The 22,587-nt window shown below is 39.0% G+C and overlaps 1 protein-coding gene across 5 annotated transcripts in view; it reads right to left on the reverse strand.

Annotated features, from left to right (window-relative positions):
• LOC129780537 (serine/threonine-protein phosphatase 6 regulatory ankyrin repeat subunit B) overlaps positions 1 to 22,587 on the reverse strand; it is a 176,997-nt gene that overhangs the window by 116,568 nt on the left and 37,842 nt on the right. The window contains exon 1 of one of the 5 annotated variants that reach the window (XM_055788900.1): positions 5,443 to 6,180. The exons of the other annotated variants lie outside the window; for them this stretch is intronic. Within the exon in view, the coding sequence (XP_055644875.1) occupies positions 5,443 to 5,595 (153 nt within the window). The 5' untranslated portion in view covers positions 5,596 to 6,180. Of the gene's footprint in view, positions 1 to 5,442; positions 6,181 to 22,587 lie in introns of those variants that run through there. 5 annotated transcript variants of the gene reach the window in all.

Here is a 22,587-nt window from a genome sequence, read left to right on the forward strand (position 1 = left end):
CGCATGTCCAGTCCATAGTCCGGAGTTTACCTTCTGATCACAGTTCCCCAAGAGATCTTCCCATCTGGGAGTGTCCGCCTTGATCTTACGTAATCTGAATTCTCGGGTTCCACCCGGCCCGTTTCGTACCATTCCTGGACCCATCTTTTCTCGCATATTTTGGTCACCCATTTCTTAGTGTCATCTGCAGGAATTAAGTTTGTGAGAAGTGCCGCCCGAGGCTGCTAGATAATCCACTTTTACCTTCCCGGGGACCCAGAATGATCTGGTATTCACATAAATATTGTGTGTTCATGCGAAGTGCGTCAGTATTTTTTTTTTGAATCCACGGGTGGGTTTTTCGAATCTAGCACTATTACCACGCTGGCCGAGACAGATAGCACCAGGATTGGGTGGTCCGACGGGTAGGTTGGGACAATGAATGCAGCTGCTTCTGCACATGTCTGGGAGGCGGTAATAGATGGTGAGGTCTGTCCGTGTCCGAGGCGTCCGTGTAACGAATGGTGTGGTCTGCGTATCGAGTGTTTAGTAGTTTCGTGACAATAATTCGGGCAACAACAGAACTCGAACCAAACTTAAATTTATCCCTAATTGTCGTATCGACTTTCAGCATTTTCTGATTCCATCCCAGAGTATTCCGTACACCGGCGGCATTCAACTTCACAATAATAACTATCACGGCTGCCACGGATCTCTGGAGAACCCCAGTTTCTTCTGTGAAAATAATCGATTTTTGGGTTCCGATCATTACTTGAAAAGAACGGCGGCTCAGGGAGCCTTTCACGAAGAGTCACATGTTACCAACGATAAGGTTAGGGATATTGGGCGGTAGTCTTCCGGAGAGTGTCCGGTTTTGCCTGGTTTCTTGATCGGAACAACCAGACTTTGAAACCATTCCGGAGGAAATTCGCGGTTGGTCCATTTCTCATCTAAATCTAACAGCCGGATCACGTCCGATTCTTCTGACCCTTGTGGCATGACAAGTTTGCAGGGGTGGAATGGCTGATTGTAAGACGGGTTAGGGTCATGATCTGGAATTTTCAATTTATGTACGAAGTTGTCGTAACGGTGTTTTTGCTGACGAACTCCATGGAATAACTATTCAATGCCGATAGCGTATGAAAATAGGCTCAAGAGCATCTGCAACTGTGGAGGATGGATCGATGATGGTCCCGTTCGCCGTGGACAGAGTAATGCCTTGGCATTTCCTCTTCCCTGAGAGGGCATTGACCCGCTGCCAAAACTCGACCAAGGTGTTGTCGCTAAATACATCATCGAAAAATTTCTCCAAGGCGTTTGCTTTTGCTTTGCGGATAATCTTCCTACATTCGCCTGATGTTATGATTAACTTGTTCCCTCTTTGTGTGGGTGCCCAGTGAGTAGTCACTTGGTTGCTCGTAGAGCCTTCCTCCTCGATTTCACTGCAGCTTTCACTTCAAGGGCCCACCATGGAACTGCTTTTCTGCTGAAAACAAAGTATGTAGATGGCGCTTCGAATAACCCCTTTTGAGAATTGCCCCATATTAATTTTCGGGGTTTCTGTCACGATACAGGAACTCGTCAACGTCAGTTTAATAAGTTGCCCAGTCTGTTTGACTGTACCGCCACGGTCGTGTTTGTCTAGCGAGCGCCGAAGGCTTATCGTGGATCCGGGTAATGATGGGGTTGTGACCTCTCTCCATCGGATCATAATGCGTTCGCCACAGTAGGTGGGGTACTGGATTAGAGCTTGTGAAGCTCAAACCTATCGTTGTTTCAGTATTACCGTGCACGAAAGTAGGAGATCCATCGTTCAACACTACCGGATCCAATTTTGGCCTCTGCGGTGTCAATCCCGGTTGTGATTATTACTGCCCCATCTCTGATGGTGCCCATTGAAGTCCCGTAAAACCAGGGTTGAGCCGATTATGTTCAGCAGGGTGTTGACAAGCTTATTCAGAGAAGTCAATTTTTACAGCAATCGCTATAAGCTCTGTATCGAAATCCACTTCAAAGATGTGGAAAGGTTTTTTTATTTGTTGCCAGGTGTTCGAACTTGTTGAGCGAAGGCGGACCCCGATAGAGAGAGCTCCACCGATAGAAGGTCTCCGAGGAGAACCCGCTGCCGACAGACGTAGGAGAGTCGTGGGAAAAAAGGATGTTACTCCAGGATTCAGGGTCTGGTGTTGAGTGATCACTGGTCTTGAACGTGAATTCGTCCCTAGTTCCGGTTCGCCTATAATTTCCACACTAGGAGGGCCCCAGTTGCATAGTACTACGTCCTACCTGTGTCTCTCCTGGCCCTGCAAGGTATACAGGTGTGGGCCAGCTTGTCCTCGCTTTCATATACTCGTACACTTCCCACTCTTTCGATTAATCAATAAATTCCTGTCGCAGTCATTCACGCAATCATATTTTATTATGAAATAGGGGAAGATGGCCTTGAACTGATCCCCTAAATTTCAACGGCCATTCATCACATAAAATTCTTTTTTTTTTGCGAATTCGGCATTGAAATGAATACTACAACTACAACTCTTCATTTGCTTGATTAATTCTCGAGTAATTCAGAAATTTGTGTTTCATTTGTATGGCAGCCCCCCTTAGAGAGGGGGGTAGAATATCTAACCACCATAGAATCATTTATTGCACCCTAAAACTTCCACATGCTAAATTTCGTTTCATTTGCTTGATTAATTTCCGAGTAATGTAGAAATTTATGTTTAATTTGTATGGCAGCCCCCTCTTAGAGAGGGGGGGGTCTCAAATTGTCACGAAAATCTTCCCCGGCCCCAAAAAACCCTACATTTTTATGTTGATCGGTTCAGTAGTTTCCGAGTCCATAACAATCAGACAGACAGACAGACAGACAGAAATCCATTTATATATATATATATATATATATATATATATATATATATATATATATATATATATATATATATATATATATATATATATATATATATATATATATATATATATAGATATATTACTTAACAAACAAAAAAAAGGTGTCAATTGGACTGTCCCCTGAATAGCCGCAACCGGTTTGTTGAACCCTTGCAACCAAAACCTAAACCTAAACTGGTGGAGTTCTACAAGTGGACCGATTCCAACCAATGATTTTTTTACGTAATCTTGGATATATTTCCTGTCATCGTACGTAGGATTTTTTCAAAATATTGATTTTTGACGAAATGGCGACATTTTTTGTAAAACAGTTGATGGGTCTGGACCTAGAGGCACGGACGAGACCTTTACATAGGACTCCGAGTGTATGTAGTATTGCATTTGAACTGAGTTTTTTCATTGTTCAAAATCTGTAATTTTTTTCTCTTTTGATACATCAAATGGATGCCCTGAGAAACCAGTTTCCTGTATGAACTTGTATATTTCAAAAAGGTTAGATAAAATAACGTGATAGAATCCGGAACCACATTCTGTACACAAAAATATTATTAAAGCCTTTCCTACCCTTTTCTTCAGTTTATTCAATTATGCAAAAAAATACAAGTTGTCATAATTTATCATTTTAAAACACAAGTCTAAATAGTTAGAATCTACATAAATATATGCCTAAGTCAAATAAATCTATGACTACAGAAATATAGTATATATAAAAATAGCATTTTCTCCTTCGTTGCCACGTTGTCCGGAACATTGTTCGTAGGGGGCTGTAGTAACTCGTGTAGCTGCTGTATTGAACTGATCTCATTGGGTGCTAAGTTCTGCATATGTATAGAAAAGGGAAAGGAGCATGGGCAAGTGCATTCGAAGAAGTGAAGTGGGCTTCTAAGGAAGACATACATATATTAATATCGCGACTACTCAAGTTATCATAATCTGATATGCATGAGTATACCATTTCGAACTTTTAAATCAGCAGCCAGTTAAATTCATTAGTTGCTTTTTTGCATAACCAAACAACATGATCGATATTATGACATCCTGGGCCACAATTATATAAATTGTTAGTAGCAACACCTATACGATAAAGACGTGAATGAGCCCGAATTGATTGAACTTTGGGGATAATAGAGTAAAAACATCTTCCGAGATAATCCGTCCATTTATTCTGCCAACTGATTAATGCCTATTATCGGTAAATGGAGAATAATTCATAACACGTATGGACTCGCAAGGCTTACGTTTACGAGCTTACGAGCTTACGACCATATGTAGGCAACAAAATTGCTCGTTGTGTCGGGGAGGAAAGCGAGTGATTAGTGCAATGGCAAAAACATACCCGTTTCAATCGTCAAATTGTTTAATTTTTTTTACTATATTTTCTGTTAGTGTTTCAAGCAAAAAATTGCTGGATAAATTTCCTGTCTAATGGTATATAACACAACATATTTTGAGTGATATGCATTTGAAAACTCTTAATGAATCGTTACATTTTTCGTAGGGGGACCCCCTATATAGAAATCAAAGACATAGTCCTATTTCAAAAAGTTGCGTTTTTGTCTCAAAAATCGAGACAAAAACATTTACCAAAATTTTATTTTTCAAAAAATAAAAAAAAGTCCTAAGTACGATTACAGAAAATTTAGTAAGAATCTGGGAAAAAAGATTTCATGAAAATCGGATGTACCGTTCCGGAGGTAGAATTCCCGCCAGTTCGCAAAACTTAATTTTGAGAGAAACGCGTTTTAAATTTTGGATTCGAGCACCTTACGCAAAGACTTAGGTCCACCAATTGGCCTGTAACTTTGGAACGAAGCATCGGAAAAACCTGGAACAAAAACTACAGTAAATTAGATATCCCAGAGAAAATTTTAGATCAGATTTTTTTTTTAATGTTTTCAAGTTTCCATAGTGTACCACTTGAAAAAAAAGAAATTCATCGTCTCAACGTAGTCGTACTTGCATCATTTCCATTAGAATGTGGTGGACATTCCTATGCCAAATAACAGGCCTTAAATATATTTTGAGTGGCAGGTTCGAAGAAAATGCGTGCACAAGAAAACGTCGGAATATCTTTCTTTGACGAAAAAAAAACCCCGTCTAGAACGGTGATCGAATCCGAAGCTCCCTATACTATGTGACGCTAACCACTCGACTATGGGAACCATCTCCTCTATATCAATGGAAACCCAAGAAAATAGAGTGGTACTATAGTTATGAAACGGAGTGTATTGACATACAAATACTGGAAACTAATACTTCAATCGCCTGTCTATCATTCTTTCAATTCGAAATAACGGCGCTCACTCATGACACCTAATACAAAACGTACTATATGGTTTGGCCCTTAATTCAAATACTCGCAAACAAACACTTTTCTAGTCAGAAATTTGATTCTGGCATCGAATGTGTCTGACATATATTGAACATTAGACTCGCCAACCCACCCCGCAACAAACACTATCGCATTTATGTACGACTAGAGATTCCTCAACACGATCGGATGCACAGCGTAATGGGGGACGTACCATTCCCAAGGGCGAAACTCATTACCTTAATTTTCCAACCCTTGGTGAGCGACATACCCTGCTGCAGTATTCTCAGTGCTAGATAGTAATAAAGTCCTTGCGCATATCTCCAACAATGTTCAGAATGTGCTTCGGTTGAACCCTGAAACACTTCCTCCAGCCATTCGGGACAAAGCATCAGGGCGGATTCTACGGTTTCAAACTGTGTACTGCGACGTCGTTTGCACTGAGTGGCACGTCTTCTCTCCGCAATTAGTAGTATGGGTGGTTTTTCACAACCTCCAGTAGCAACGTCTGTAGTAGCTGTTATGTTCTGCACAGTTTTGCAATGTTTTGCAGGTGGCAAAATTCACACTCGCACCGACATCTTTTGGGAAACGTCCTAAGCTTGACACGTTACTAGCCAATATTCACTAGAGAGCACTGTTTGCAGTATCAATGGTCACAAAGGAACTTTACTGGTACAATTAACTGCAATACTGCAGCTAACATGTATGCAACTACTGAGTTCGTTTCTGCGCGAACAATATGTTATCCTTGCGTAGCGCGCTTCAGTGCTAATTATTCTTCGTCGGAAATACCATCTTGTACACAAGGAGAAAATTACGTAACATTCATCTGTATACTACCATAAGAAATCCGGAGCTCGCTACCGACGAATCTTTTCGAACAGGCCATCCAGTTGAACTGTCATCGGCTAATAAAACGCACGTATGTACGGAAGGTACAAAAGAATCATACTGCAGCACACGTCTACGATTGGACGAAGCCAAACTCCAACTAAATTAAATGTAGATCCCCCATCTTCCGTCGTACAGCAATCCACATAAACAGGTATAGAAAATCATAAAATCGCGACACGACACCAAATCGCGAACATACGGCTAGCAAACAATAATATAAAACCAAATATGCAGCAATACTACGCCTTTTTGCACTATCTTTGCTGCCAAACAATAATGCAGGGGTATTGGTGAGCCTACCTTCGAATTGCTGCGCGGTATCCTGGTGAATCCGTTGGAGAAAAAAAACGCGAATAAAACCAGCCCAGACCTGACTAGGCTGCTACAGGGCGTCAAAACCCTGCTGGCGTTAGTTTTCCCTACCTGTTCTCTCCCCTTGGTCTCATCATTTGAAAAACACAAAAAAAATACTCCTGCACTTATTTCTACCGATATACACTATGTCGAACAGTGAAATAACAAGTTGGGGTTCAATTTCATTGTCTAGTACGGTGAATATTTAGGAAAATGAATGAATGTTGAGTTTTATAGGGCACATATATTTCATCAAGGAGCATGTCTTTTGCGAGTTTGTCATCTCTCTAGCGTGTTGAAGGACCGGACTATGTCGCGAGACTGTCCAAGATTTGCCAGCGCCTTTTAACTTTTTACTAACGAATTGCTTTAGAAAGTGAGATCGCATAAACAAAAATGTGTGTTTTTATCAATTTCACTTTACTATCATCGTCGACCTTCAAAAAACGGCACAAAAAATGCACGAATCAATAAAATGGTCCAAACTATGCCGTAGTCAAGGTTGCTGATTAATGAATAATAACACTGGCTACGAGGGGCCCTCAGCTCTGCTCATTGCTTTCCTTCACAGCTATTCCGTATCTGTTGCGTTCTGAATAGATCCTCTCTTGGCACGGTAACATGGTGTCTTCGAACTTGAAGAAGCATGGAATTGAGTTAGGAATCGAATAAGTACATCAGAAAAAAGTCAGTTTAGTCATGAAACGCTTGAAAAAGAATATATTCAAATGGAATATGGCCAAAAAACAATAAAAACCTCTGGCATACTATTTGACTAGACCTACGATCTATGAAGTTATTTTCGAGTTTTCCGATAGAGTTTAAAAAATATCTTTTAAGAATGCGATTGTACTGTTTTTAATACGAAATTGTGGAGCGATGAATCTTAAATAAAATGTAATACCGAAACTATATTTGACTATGAAATAGTAATGACTTCCTCTATGGCTTCTATCTACTATTTCATTGGTACATTTATCATGTTCGTAAATATTTTCTCATTTTCTAGGCCCAGTCAAAATAAAACATCCCTGAATTCAAGAATATCATTTAATGGTTATGTTACATAAAACTACTGAATAATTCCAAATAACTCCAAATACGTTTTTGCATTCAAAAAAGCTTGAGAAAAGTTAGAAACGACACCAATAAATGCTCGAGTGCACACCAATTGTTGGTGGTTTCTTGGTTTGTTTACAAAATTACATCGCCCCTCAGTCCTGCAAGTTCTAGAATATCAGGTCTGCTTAGATTCCTTGCCTACCGTGAGTACAAAATATCGATCTATCGATAGAAACCATTGGAACTGTTTTTATTATAGGTTTGTCTACAAAAACGAATTATTCTCAGAAGTCGCTTGAAACGTATTTGCGATTATTTGTTTTATTGCTTATCACTAATAACACGACCCTTTCGTCACCTTTTCTCGAACCAAGAGAGATTTGTGTTTCAATGTAAATTATCGAATGACTAGCAAAGCGAGCTCTGTGCATCATAAAAAAATATTTTCTTTATTATTTCACACACTTGAAATGTTTACACTTTACTGGAAACTACACTCGCATGGAGATGAGATATGCATAATTTTAAAGTTAGAGGTACCTTATTTTGGAGTATGTCACTTAATTCTTCTATTGATGTGATGCGTACATATGTAATGAATGAAGGTACCATAAACCGGGGGCGTTTTTGTTTAATTTATACCTAACGATTTTTAAACCCATATTGGTGCTAAGGTCACAAAACTTCTGAAGTGTTTTGTTGAAAAAAATCTCTAAACGTTAGTATTCAGGCGGAAAATTTTATACCATTTCTTTGAGATAAAATTGATCAATCTATTTTTTCAATATTTTCTAGTACTATACACGAAAATGTATGGAAATTCACTTATTTCTTTACCTACGGTCATTTCAATGATAATTCAAGGGTTTGAGGGTACAAAATTGGGATTAATCCATCTAAAGGTGTGATCGTGCATTTCTCATATCTCGATCTAAAGTTTGATCTGCAAGGATTATTCTAATGTGGTCAAAAACTAGTCTAATGTGGTCAAAAACTAGTTAGGCTTGAGTTCATCACACATAAGCTAGTTCTGAAAAATCATGAAGTTTGATAACCCAAATGGAGGATTTTTGTGTAGTTTTGGGTTCTGGAATCTACGGTCCCAGAACTTGTTCCGGCCATATCTGTGGAATCCGTGGACCGATTCCAATAAAACTCTAAAGGAAACTTTCAAATGAAACTTGACGCGTCCGATTCGGTTTAACCGTTTCCGAGAAAACTGAGCCGCAACATTGGTTAGAAAAAACGGGTTTCCTTTCATAGTGCTTTCTTTGTGAAATACATTTTTCTCACTTGTTTTATAAGTAATTGTAACTATCTGATTGGTGTTTCAACTCGTAAAGAATCAGCTGAGTGAAAATGTTGCTTTACCATGTTAAACATGGAAGAAAAAAATGATGTTCAAAAAATATTATTTGTTATGCAATTTAATAAGCGATTCGATGAGAACCGCTGACGAAAAGCACCTACAGATGATTATTAAACGTGTCATGAAAAGAGTTTGTAATTTAATAACATAATACCTTAAAAAATTTCAGTTTGTTTTCATTTAAGTTTTTTTTTTCTTTTTCCAAAACTTTTGTGGATTGAGACAACATATATGTAACAAATTTATAACGAATTCAATAAACTTCCAAATGCTTACAATTAAACATTAAAGTGAGTGTTTAGAAACATCTCTTATTGAATGAATTATTACTTTTTCGTCATTGATTATTTCTATAAGTTTAACAAATAATGAACAATAGTAAATCAATAGACAGTTTTGCAAACTTAAATTAATTATGTACTAGGGAAAACGATTGCTTTTGCAAAGAGAAGTATTTGAATTTATTTCCGATAGTAAAAAGGGTCAAAATAGATTCATTCCATGTAATTGCTTCGGAAGAGAAAAATCCACTGGATGCATGGCTATGCAGTCTTCGAAAGGGGATGAATTAGAATACAAATTTACTTGCTAGATTAAGTGCTTTCCGCAATATTTGCAAATTCAAAGTAGTTCTATAAAAGCAACGAAAATCTTATTTTCAAAAACGTTTTGTCTTTAAATGATGAAGAAAATATTGTTTTGTCGTCAAAGGAATAATACAACTGTATAAAGCATGGATAGGAGAATGGAAAGAGGAATATCGGAGAAAAAAAAAGTGTAGACGAAGGCATTTTTGTAATAAAATTAATAACGTAAATTATACTCTAACAACGCATAATAGAAATTTATCTCATCGTCGGCACACTTCCGCATCATTCGTTTCACCGTTAGAACGCACCTTTCGCTGAACCCATTGCATAATGTACAATGGTCCAGGAGATGCATTCAAGTGGAAATTAGCGTTTAGAGCTCGATAGTTATTCTCTAGACAAAAACTGTCTTAGACAAAGTTGTTACATATGTATCTATATGTATGTCTCTATCTATAAAGATAAGAAAGTTAGATTTTTTATTTCATCGACAATTTTGATCTCCCTATTTTCGATAACATATAAATGAGCGCTCTATCATATGTAACAACTTTGTGGGAGACAGTTTTTGTCTAAAGAACAAATATCTTCCACAAAGTTGGTTTTGGCGCTTTCTATCTATGTTGCATTAGGGTAATCATGAAAAAACGGGTTTTTTACTCTAACTTTTATATTAAAAATTCTACATCCAAATTGTTTTAGTACGACTTTTAGAGCTTATTAATACCAATATTTTGCAATGCAGAACTTGTCAATATCTTAATCCTACTGATACACCCAAAGTTAATTTTATAGCACATGTTCTGGCATCCCGATTTATTACATTAAATGAGCTGAAAGATAACATAAAATGTTCTACTCCCCAATACATGTATATCATTTGTATAATATATATGCTAGAGCCAATATGAGGCAGCGAAACAGGAGACACATTTAAATGAAATCATATGAAAGCTTTTCGTATAGTTTGCCAAATACACGGTCCAGACAGAAAAGATATATTCTCGTTCATGTTCTTCGTCTTAGGAAACACCTTCCAACTTCATTTTATGATGAGGTGTAATATTATCACATTCCTTCATAATAGCGCTGGCAGCTATATGGATAACGTGGTCGTGTAAAGTAACTTTGCATTCCAGCCGGCCTTGGTTCGATCCCCATTGACGTCGCATGGACTATTTTTTTTGCACAAAATTTTGCATTGCGTCTCAATTATCCATTTCTGAAATCATTCCCCTCCTCCCACCAAATGCTCAAAGTTTTTCTAAGTTTTTGCATGACATGATTTCTAACAGCAACACGTTTCGACATGCAACTAAAAGCATGAAACAGCCACGCGCAACCGAAAAGGCAACCTGTCCCATCGCAAAGCACGGAAACAAAAAGAAATTGAACGGTGAACGGAGTGGATTTGAGTTATTTTCTTTGAGGAAACTTTTTTTATGCGGTCCCTATCTACCGCACAAAAAAAGTTTTTTTCAAAATGTGTACCTAACACGATTTTTTGAAGCTACTGGTGAAGTTTTGCACGATTTTTTTATGCGATTTTTTTTTGCGATGCGAGTGAACGCCTCACATACATCTTTTGCTGATTCATCTTTAGTTTCCTCCAAAGAATCTCTCTAAATGGATTCATTTAGTAATCTGCCATCAGCAAAACGTCTCCCCTCCAATATCGAAGAAATCACTAATTGCTCAAAACATCGTTCAGGAATGCGATAGAGGATGAGTGATTCCTTGACGTTCGATATATGAAATTTCTCACAAACTTCGCACGTTGAAATCGTATCCTCTATTTCTGTATCTATATCTGGTTCATCCGGGACCAGAAAATGATTTTAGCAGCTCGTTTTTTCGTTTCGTAAGTTAAGCATTTGGCGTTTCATGCTTCCAGGAACTAATATTTTTCCCCCAAGAACAGCAATCCATCGTCTTCATACATCCCATCTCTGTACTGCTAGCAGTACCGGAGTTCTTCAGAGAAACTAGAGTGATCATTGGGCCATCCACAGCGGTACAGTTGCAACAATTTGAAAAGAACTGGATCCTTAAGTATTTCATTTCTAAATAAATCCGCCTTACCCTCCGAAACGTTGATAGGATGCCCACGTAATCTAGACTAGTCGATGCTTTTTCTTTTGGATTGATATGCGCTCTAAAAAGAAAATTGGCTAGGTACATGTATTTGCCGGGCATAGCTGGTACTTTGAAAGCTTTATCTAAAGGGGGTATTCTAGTGTAGAGACACGAATTTTGGACGTTTTTTCGAGCTCCGTGAATTCAAAGCAAAGAGTAATTTTAAAATCTATTATATCATTATTTGTTCATCTATCTTTAAAAAAACAAAATTAAAAAACCTAAAAAACATAAATAAAAAATAAAAAAGACAAAAGAGGCAGCAGATCGGTGAAATTATGTCGCCAAGTTGCTGTGATCGTGCGGCCTACTGAACTTCGCCAGCTGGGAGCTCACCAGCTGACGGAAAAACTCGACACACTGGTACAGCAATTGAGCGTCCTTACAAAACGGCTGAAACGTTACTCTGACTCTGCAAAGCGCCAGGAACAAAATCGGATGTTCAGAGATAACGAGAAAGCGTTCTACGACCACATTAGCGACGAGAAGCCCGACTACCGCGAAGGTTTGCCAGATATTAGCGATGTGATGAACTTCTGGGCTGGTATTTGGGAGACCCCAGTAGAACATCGCGACGGGCAAATGTGGTTAAGACGGGAGGAGGAGAGTTGTGGTGAAATTGGAGAGATGCCAGCTATCATCGTCGGAGAGAACGATGTCCGCGAAGCCTCGCGGTACCTGAGGAACTGGGCAGCACCGGGCCCCGATGGTGTCCAGAACTTTTGGCACAAGAAGCTGACCGTCGCACATCCAAAGATAGCTGAGTGCTTCAACAAGGTGCTACGTGACCCACACAACCTTCCTGAATTCGCCACCCGTGGCGTCACCTTCCTCCTCCCGAAAGACAGCAACACATTGAACCCATCAAAGTACAGACCGATAACGTGCCTATCGAGTCTGTACAAAATACTGAGCAGCATAATTACCGCCAAAGTTTCTGCTCACTGCGAACAGCATCACATCATCGCAGAAGAGCAGAAAGGATGCAGGAAAAATACGCATGGCTGCAAAGACCAGGCCATCATCGACGCAGCCATAGTCGGCCAGGCGGTATATAACCAGCGGAACCTAAGTATGGCCTACATCGATTACAGGAAGGCTTATGACTCCATACCTCACTCGTTTCTCGTCCGGGTATTGGAGCTCTACAAAATTGATCCCGTCGTCGTTAGGTTCCTGCAGCATGCGAGGAGGCAGTGGAGTACGTCTCTGCACCTCAGTGATGGGGAAAATGTGTTGCAGTCTAGAACGCTGCAGATAAAGAGGGGGATATTCCAAGGCGACTCTTTCAGCCCGCTATGGTTTTGTCTGGCACTGAACCCCCTCAGTAGGACGCTCAATAGAAACGGTCATGGCTATAAAATAAGGTATGGCGACGGCGCCCACGAAGAAGTGACCCATACCTTCTACATGGATGATCTCAAGGTCTACGCTGATTCACGTCAGCGTCTAGGTGTAGCTATCCGGGTTGTCGAAGACATAAGCAGGGACATCTGCATGGAGTTCGGCCTTGACAAGTGCCGCTGTGTCCATATGCTGAAAGGGCAGCTTACCGAATCCGGAGGTTACGAGGTCTATGACGGCGAGTTCATAAGAGACATGGTTCGTGGCGAATCCTATAAATATCTTGGATTCCGACAGCTCACCGGGATTCGTCACTCCGACATCAAGACGGAGCTGCGAGACAAGTTCTTGAGTCGAGTGAACTGTGTCCTGAGGACTTTCCTCAACGCGGGGAACAAGGTACGCGCGATCAACACATTCGCGGTTCCCCTGCTGACCTTCAGTTTTGGTGTAGTCAAATGGAGCAAAACTGACCTAGAGGACCTTGAGAGGAGGATGAGGAAAGCATTTAAAGAGGCCGGAATGCACCATCCTCAATCGGCACTGGAGAGAGTTTCACTGCCACGCAAAGAAGGGGGACTTGGAATAGTCGTCATATCTGCACTGTGTGTTGCCCAGGTACGACAACTGCGCGAGTACTTCGCAGAACGCGCCAACCAAAACGCGCTATACCGGGCTGTCTGCGCCGCCGACAGAGGATACAGCGCTCTGCACTTGGCGCAAGCGGAGTACCAACTCAACTGCAATCTGCAGACAGTGGAGGAGAAGATTGCAGCTTGGAAGCAGAAGGCAGTGCATGGTGCCCACCCCCATCAACTGGATCGGCCACACGTCGACAAGGCCGCATCTAATCTGTGGCTAACGCGTGGTGAACTCTCTTCAGTAGTAGAAGCCGACATGATAGCCATCCAGGACAGGATAATGCCGACGAGAAACTGCAGGCGGTACGTCTGGCATCAAGACGTTGATGACATTTGCCGGATGTGCCATCAACCAGGTGAAAACATAGAGCACATTATGGGAGGCTGTCCCGTTTTGGCCAACGCAGCCTACACCGAGCGCCACAACAACGTGGCCCGTATTGTTCATCGACAACTGGCGCTCCAATGTGCTCTACTGGAAGACAACGTACCAAACTACCGGTACCTGCCTGCACCTGTCCTGGAAAATGACCGTTTCAAGCTGTACTGGGATCGCACTGTTCTGACCGACCTCTCGATCCACCACAACCGTCCAGATATAATGGTTTACGACAAGAGCGACCGCAAAGTCACCATCATCGATGTCGCTATTCCACTGAACCAGAATCTGGAGGAGACCCACGGTCGCAAAATCTGCAAGTACCGACCATTGGCCGTGGAGCTCAAGGAACTGTGGGGGCTAAGGGAGGTCCCAAGAATTGTTCCAGTCGTTCTCTCTGGAACTGGAATTGTCCCGAAGACACTTCTGGAAGCGCTAAAGGTGTTGAATATGGAGAAGGAATTGGCCGGCATCCAAAAGTCGGTCATCCTTAGCACCTGCGCGATTGTCCGACAATTTCTCGGTCAGGACTGAAACAGCACGAGCATGCAGATACGTGCATTCCGCAGAGCCTAGTCCCCCTTTGGCATTCAGAAGCCCGGGGGCAGGTGAAAATTCTGGCTAGGGAATGAACCTCAGAAAAGTCAAAAGTATATATTTCAAAAAAAAAAGAGGGGCCGTTTGAAAACCAAAATGATTTAAACCTCAGTTTGGTTTTTTTCTTACGTTTTCCGAATTTTTTTAAAATAGTAAAATTTAAAAATATAATTTTTTAGAGGTTGCAATAGAGAGATGCATACAGATTCTATTCGTATAAGTTTGACATGAATCGGTTGAGTAGAACTTGAGATATCGTGTACGCCAGTTTGGAAAAACTAGTTTCGAGAAAAACTTGTTTGAAGTTCATTGTTATGGCCGTACCAGGTTAGATACCGCATCACTAAAATGGCTCTAACTCGGCAAATAATTGGATTTTTTATGAGTCCTTTCTAGGGTATATTATTGAATGCCTAAACGACAGAAATATGATGGATTTTTTTTATTTTAAAAAAAAATTCTAGACTAGAATACTGCCTTAATTTGCTACAACCTTGATGCATGAATTTTTGAAACAGATTTCTTCATTAGCGATACTATGGCTTTATGGTCGGTCTGCACACTTCTCGTCCGTAAATAATAATATACATTTTGTACGCGAAGATAATGGTTAAAAATTTCTTTGCATATTTTTTTTTCGCACGCTGAATGACTCCTGGGACTATATGCTACCAGTTTACCAGTCTTGTAGTAGGCACACTCCAAGCCCACATTTGGACGCATCAGCTTGGATTACAATATGTTTGCGCTCGTTAAAAACATTCAGCACTGGTACGAAGGTAATCATTTTTCTGATTTGAAAACCGTACCATTTTTAGCAGCTCCTTTAGTGGTGTAGTCACATCAGCTAAACGGGGAAGAAAACTCCGAAGCTAGTTTACCGGTCCCAAGATTCGCTGCAATGCTTTCGTGTTGTTTGACATCTCCATTTCCACAATCACCTTTGTCCGCTCTGGATCCAGTTCCATTCCTTTCGCTGAAAATAAGAGGCCCATATACCTTACTTTTCGCGCCCTGAGTTGAACTTTCTTTGCGTTGAATATCAATATGCCATCAATATAAATCGTTACGCCATTCAGATCTCCCAAGAAGTTTTCGTTCCATTTTTGAAATATTTCGGCTGATACGTTTAATCCAAACGGTAGTCGCACAAATTTGAAATTTCCGGAAGGTGTACTGAAACTGCATACTGCATCATTCAATTCCAACTGGTAAAATCCATCTTTCAAATCCAGCACTGTACAATACTCTGCGCCACTAAATGTTGAAGCCAAGTCTTCCAGAGTTGGGATCTGGTACAAATCTCTCCTCCACGCTGCATTCAGCTCAGATGGGTATGGAATTCGCGACCTCTCCATCATCATTGTTCTTGAGTTTCTCTTTTAACATTAGCGCTACCCACCATGGAGGATGTTGAACAAGAACAGCATCTGACTTCAGCGAAATATGATTAAATTTCCCCACTCATTCAAAAACTTTGCGATGATTTTCCACAAGAGTATGAGTGCAACGTTTCACTAATCCACTAATCTGTAAAGTTCGTCCGAAAATCTGTACCAAAAATCAGTACCATCGAAAATATTCGTTGTAGAAATTTAGCATGAAAAAATACTCATTTATTTACTACAAATACCACATTTACATTTGCAAGTCCTTCATGTGTTTTATAATGCTTATACATAGTATTTTTTAATCTAGAGTGCATACTAGCATGAATTAATTTTTTTTTAAATCTCTCCAAGCGTCGCGTGAATGTCGTCATGTACCTTAAAGTTGTTTTGTTCGAATGTAATAAATTCCACACGCGGAAAAATCTGTACCAGTCTGTACTTTTTCACAAAAATCTGTACTCTGTACCGTACAGAATCTGGACCAAAAATAATGAAAAAATCTGTACTTTTCCAGATAAATCCTTACGTGTGGCAACACTGCACTATGGTCCAGGAGGTGCATTTAAGTGGAAATTAGCATCTAGAGCTCGACAGTGATTCTCTAGACAAAAACTGTCTTCGACAAAGTTGTTACATATAATAGAGCGCTCATTTTTATGTTATAAAAAATAGGGTGACCAAAATTGTCGATGAAATGAAAAATCTAACTTTCTTATCTTTATAGATAGAGGTAAACATAGTTCGACAATCTTGTAGCCCTGGTTATTATAAGTAACTTTGTGGAACAATATTTCTTTCTATCTCTTCAAATAACCGATATAGCGCTTTTTCTCTAGGTTGAGTTAGGGTTACCATGAAAAAAAAGGTTTTTTTGCTCTAACTTTTAAATGTAAAATTCTACATCAAAACTTTCTTTGAATGACTTTTAGAGCTTTCCAATCCACGCATTTTACGGTGCATAACTTGTATGTATCTTAATTCTACTCAAAGTTATTGATGTTTTTTCCCCGAAAACAAGACCTTTTCATTTGCTAGTCGTTCTTTTTGGGGCAAACATAATAAAAAATTATTGATGGTATTTTAAAAAGCACATTTGATTCTACATAAGGTGTAACTTCCAAAAGAGTGTTATTTTATGTATTTGTGTAAATTAAATTTGAAATTATGAGTTTTTGCATATAAATGAACAAGTTGCAATTTTTAAATGCATATAGTAAGCGTAATCTTTAAAGCAGCATCACTTCAGTTCAGTCTTATAGCCACTCAACATGGAGGTTCAAAGAAGACACATTTTTGTTTTTGTTTTCGGTGGACGAAATATAGAAGACGTTATACCATTATTACGAGAAAAATGCCAAGATATATGTGTTTTGAGTGCCAGAAAGTGCCTGAAATGCCAAATGCTGAGCCAAAGGATGAAGCGTAACCGTGTTCGGGACATTACAGAAAAAAATTCTGCCGAAGAACTGGGCTTCGCAACAGCTTCGGATCCAGTATTATCTCTTAGTAATAGGCGAACACCAGAGTATTCCGATCTTCTGATTCCGGAAAATGCTAAGCATTCGATTTTGTAGTTTTTTATTTGTATGATTTTTATTTATTGCTATGAATTTAATTTCCATTATAACAACTAAAGCAGGTTAATATGTACATACGGAAGATTATAAAAATAAATTTGAATAAAACAATAGGAACAACAAAAGTTTGGTAAAATAATGTCATCAATCACCTCATCGCCAGTAAAATATGTCAATATATTACTAAAAAATAACACGTCGAGCCCCGAGTTGTTCTTCATACGGTTTCTATTCAGGAAGCATTTGATAATTTGTCGGTCCCCGCTTTTCTTTTTATACAATAAATATATTTTATTGTAGAAAAAGAAAATAGTCAGAAATTTTTCTCGTAATAATTGTATAACGTCTTCTATATTTCGTCCATCGAAAAAGGAAATCAACAATGTGTCTTCTTTGAACTTCCATGTTGAGTGGCTATAAGACTGAACTGAAGTGATGCTGCTTTAAAGTCTACGCTTACTATATGCATTTAAAAATTGCAACTTGTTCATTTATATGCAAAAACTCATAATTTCAAATTAAATTTACTCAAATACAAAAAATAACACTCTTTTGATAGTTTCACCTTATGTAGAGTCAAATGTGCTCTTTAAAATGCTATCAATAATTTGTTATTATGTTTACCCCAAAAAGAACGACAAGCAAATGAAAAGGTCATGTTTTCGGGGAAAAAACATCAATAACTTTGAGTAGAATTAAGATACATACAAGTTATGCACCGTAAAATGCGTGGATTGGAAAGCTCTAAAGATCATTCAAAGACAGTTTTGATGTAGAATTTTACATATAAAAGTTAGAGCAAAAAAACCTTTTTTTTCATGGTAACCCTAACTCAACCTAAAAAAAAGCGTTATATCGTTATATTTGTAGAGATACAAAGAAATATTGTTCCACAAAGTTACTTAAAATAACCAGAGCTACAATATTGCCGAACTATGTTTACCTCTATCTATAAAGATAAGAAAGTTAGATTTTTCATTTCATCGACAATTTTGGTCACCCTATTTTTGATAACATAAAACTGAGCGCTCTATTATATGTAACAACTTTGTTGAGGACAGTTTTTGTCTAGAGAATCACTGTCGAGCTCTAGATGCTAATTTCCACTTAAATGCACCTCCTGGACCATAGTGCACTGGTTGTGAATCCCAGTATCAGTTGGTAATTCTTGTACAATCTAGAATCTCAATTCAACAATTGCTTTAGGTTTTTAGGCTACTCCACTACATACACGAAATGGCATCAAGGGTTTTGATTTGCCATTCAAATACATTTTTTTCAAACACGTCAAACGCGTTTTCCTCGAAACTATTTTTTTTTCAAATTGGCGTACACGAGTTCTACTGAATCGATATATGTCGAATTCATATGAATACAATCTGTATGCATCTCTCTATCGTATGAACCAATAAAAATCATATTTTTTTTCAATTTTTTTTTCAATTTCAATTTTCAATAAAAAATTAGGAAATGTAAGAAAATATGTTTAAAACAGCATTTTTTTCTTCAAACGGCCGTCATTCTATCAAAAAAACATGTTTTTGACTTGTCCGAAGTTCATGCGATAGCGGCATCTTTACTGATTCAGAATATGTTAGATTTTTTCAGGTTTCAGCCAGAAGGGCTGGAATTGTGTACGCCATGACATAACATAAAATAAAGATAAATAAACAATAATACAATGGATAGTAAACCTATTCTTTATTTTATTTGTTCGTAGCTGCTCGGAGAAACGTCAGAAATTCGTGCCACTACACTGGAATACCCCCTTAACTTACAGTGACCCGCAACGAAAAAAAATCACTTCACCATCAGCATATCAGGATACTCAAATGATCAATGTTTGTGAGATGGTTTCGTATTATACGAGGGTCACTATTTATATTTCGGGAATTGGCAACACTGATGTCATGCGAATCCATCTGACGGTTCCATCGTAAAGTTTGACATTTTTGACGATATACGTACTCAAAACATTTTGTCATGCGGACGCTATTTGTTTATTTTATATTTAGTTGAAAGTTTGGTCTCGGCAAAAAAATGGAACTGAATCGTGAACATTTTCGTGCGATGATTTTTTACGACTTTCGACGTGGATTATCACAACAAGAGTGCGTCAATCAACTTAATTTGACTTTTGGCGATGAAGCTTCATCAAAAACCACTGTGTATCGCTGGTATAGCGAATTCAATCGTGGTCGTAGTTCGCTGTCCGACGAGTTTCGTGAAGGTCGTCCAAAATCGACTGTAGTGCCAGAAAACATCGATGCTGTGCACGAAATGATTAAGCAAGATCGTCATGTAACCTATTGTGAGATTGAGGCATCCCTAAGCATTAGTTCCACCAGAATATATGTGATTTTACATGAACACTTAGTTGTGCGAAAATTATGTTCACGTTGGATCCCACATAATTTGACAATCGCTCAAAAAAAAAGACTCGTGCCGATTGGAATAAATGCTTTGAAAATTGGTTTAAGCGCATGCAAAAGTATATCGATCATCGTGGCGAGTACTTTGAAAAACAATAAAAATATATTCGCAGCTTAACTATTTGTTTTTATTCCTATTCCCGAAATATAAATAGTGACCCTCGTAACAGTTAATAAGGTATATAGATAAATATTGAAGCAACAATGTATTCAATTTAATCTTAAATCAAAGCTTGTGAATCAAATTAGTGAAATGTATCCATAAAAGAATATGACAAGAAAAAAATCCGCTTCAAAAATACATAACAAAAAAACCAAGTGATGATGCAAACTTTATATATTCAGTATTAGGGATTGCATTACCGTGGCAAAATTCGAATAACCGGTTATTCGGTAAAGAAAATTTCATTACAAGTAAAACCGGTAAATTACCGGTGAAAAACATACTTGAAAATAAACCATTTTCTTGAAGAAACGGCTTTTATGTATAATGATTAGTTTACAAAAAAAAACATTTTGCAATTTTTTTGTTGGTTAAAGTAATACTTAAGGACACTTATTCTTCTTCTTCTTCTTAAATGGCACTAACGTTCCTAGAGGAACTTCGCCGTCTCAACGTAGTATTACTTGCGACATGTTTTATTAGTACTTTGTTGAGATTCCTATGCCAAATAACACGCCTTGAATACATTCTGAGTGGCAAGCTCTAGAAAACGCGTGACCACAGTGCAAGTCAGAGAAAGGAAAACGCCCGTTCAGAGCCCATTAATTTTTTTTTGAAATCGTTTATTTTTACAGGCTCAGTTACATAGGTTTAAAGGAGCCGAACTCCTTACTGTATTGTTACTAGTATATATATATACATTTTTCCTTAATTCTAATGTTAATAATATAGGAAACCGATTACTCGCGGTCGACTCGAGTTTAGAAGGGTGACATATTTTCTTCAGGAAAAGGAGGGGATATGAGGATATGTTGACAATGATCACACTCACACTCTCAATCACACTCATCACACTCAATTCTTAAACCTATCTTATATCTAATATGTATTTACATTTCATCTTATTCTTAAGAAGGGATCCGACCTCTCACAAAGGAAAAGGAAAAGGAATACTAAGGGTATAAGGACAATCACACACGAAGATCGATAGTTTTAAGGAATACATATATTTGGGACATGTAATCAAGGTCTAACCGAGCCAATACGTCTCTCACCGGCACCATGGGCTGCCTTCCTCGGGCCCGAAGGGTGTCTTCTAAATTCGATCTGGCGACAAGATACAGCTCGCACGACCAAACAACGTGCTCGATGTCGTGGTAACCTTGGCCACAAACACAAAGATTGTTGTCGGCAAGATTAATACGAAAGAGTAGCGCATCTAACGAACAGTGATTGGACATGAGTCGGGAGAAGGTGCGAATAAAGTCCCGACTCAAGTCCAGACTTTTAAACCATGGTTTGAGGCTAACCTTAGGGATAATCGAGTGGAGCCACCGGCCCAATTCATCTTCGTTCCATTTGCGTTGCCAGTTAACTATGGTATTTTTACGGACTAAAGAATAAAATTCATTGAAGGCGATTTGACGCTGATAAATATCGCCTTCAATTGCACCTACCTTTGCTAATGAGTCAGCCCTCTCATTACCCGGAATTTAGCAATGTGAAGGGACCCAGACAAAGGTAATGACATAACAGCGTTTGGATAAAGCACTCAAAATTTCTCGTATTCTCTCAAGGAAGTACGGCGAGTGCTTTTCCGGCCTCACTGAACGGATAGCTTCGACAGAGCTAAGACTATCCGTTACAATGTAATATTGTTCAACAGGTCGTGAGGCGACGCTGTCCAGCGCCCAGTATATCGCTGCCAATTCAGCAATATACACTGAGCAAGGATTCTGAAGACTGTGGGAGGTGCTAAAAATTTCGTTGAACACTCCAAATCCTGTGGACTCATTCATAGAGGACCCATCAGTAAAGTACATATTATCACAATTGATATCCCCATACTTTGCATCGAAGATCGTTGGAACGATCCTCGATCGAAGATAATCTGAATATCCATGGATTTCCTGCTTCATGGACAGATCAAAATGCACAGAGGAATTGATGTAGTCAGGAAAACAAACACGGTTGGGAATATACTGTTCAAAATTTCCGATCACCAATGGGTTCATAACCTTACACCGGATGAGGAACCGAAGGCGGAGCCCATTTAGGTTGGGTAGAAAAGTGTCGAATACCATTGTCATGTATTTGCCTCTGATGGCCTCTGTACGAAAATTCTTGTCCAAAAGTTTTCATCAATCCGTTAATAGACGTTGAGCTTGGGCTGGACGTTGATACCTTTGACTGTTGCAATCGTCTTTCAAGTTTGATGCTCCTTGATGCTTACCTGTTCTGCAGGTTTCCAATCGTCCAGTGGATTTGTTTCTTCCGTTGTCCAGCTACTGAATCAATACCATCATCGTCAAATTTGATCAAGTCAGGAACAATTTCAAATGCCTGGTTGATCACTGCAGTCCGTGACGTTTGATAGAAGACGCCGAAGTCATCATTAATTGTGTCCTGACCACGAGCAGAATGATTATTCATATATGGGAACAAATCTGTA

Source organism: Toxorhynchites rutilus, chromosome 3 (assembly GCF_029784135.1).
Source record: "Toxorhynchites rutilus septentrionalis strain SRP chromosome 3, ASM2978413v1, whole genome shotgun sequence".
NCBI lineage: Eukaryota > Metazoa > Arthropoda > Insecta > Diptera > Culicidae > Toxorhynchites > Toxorhynchites rutilus.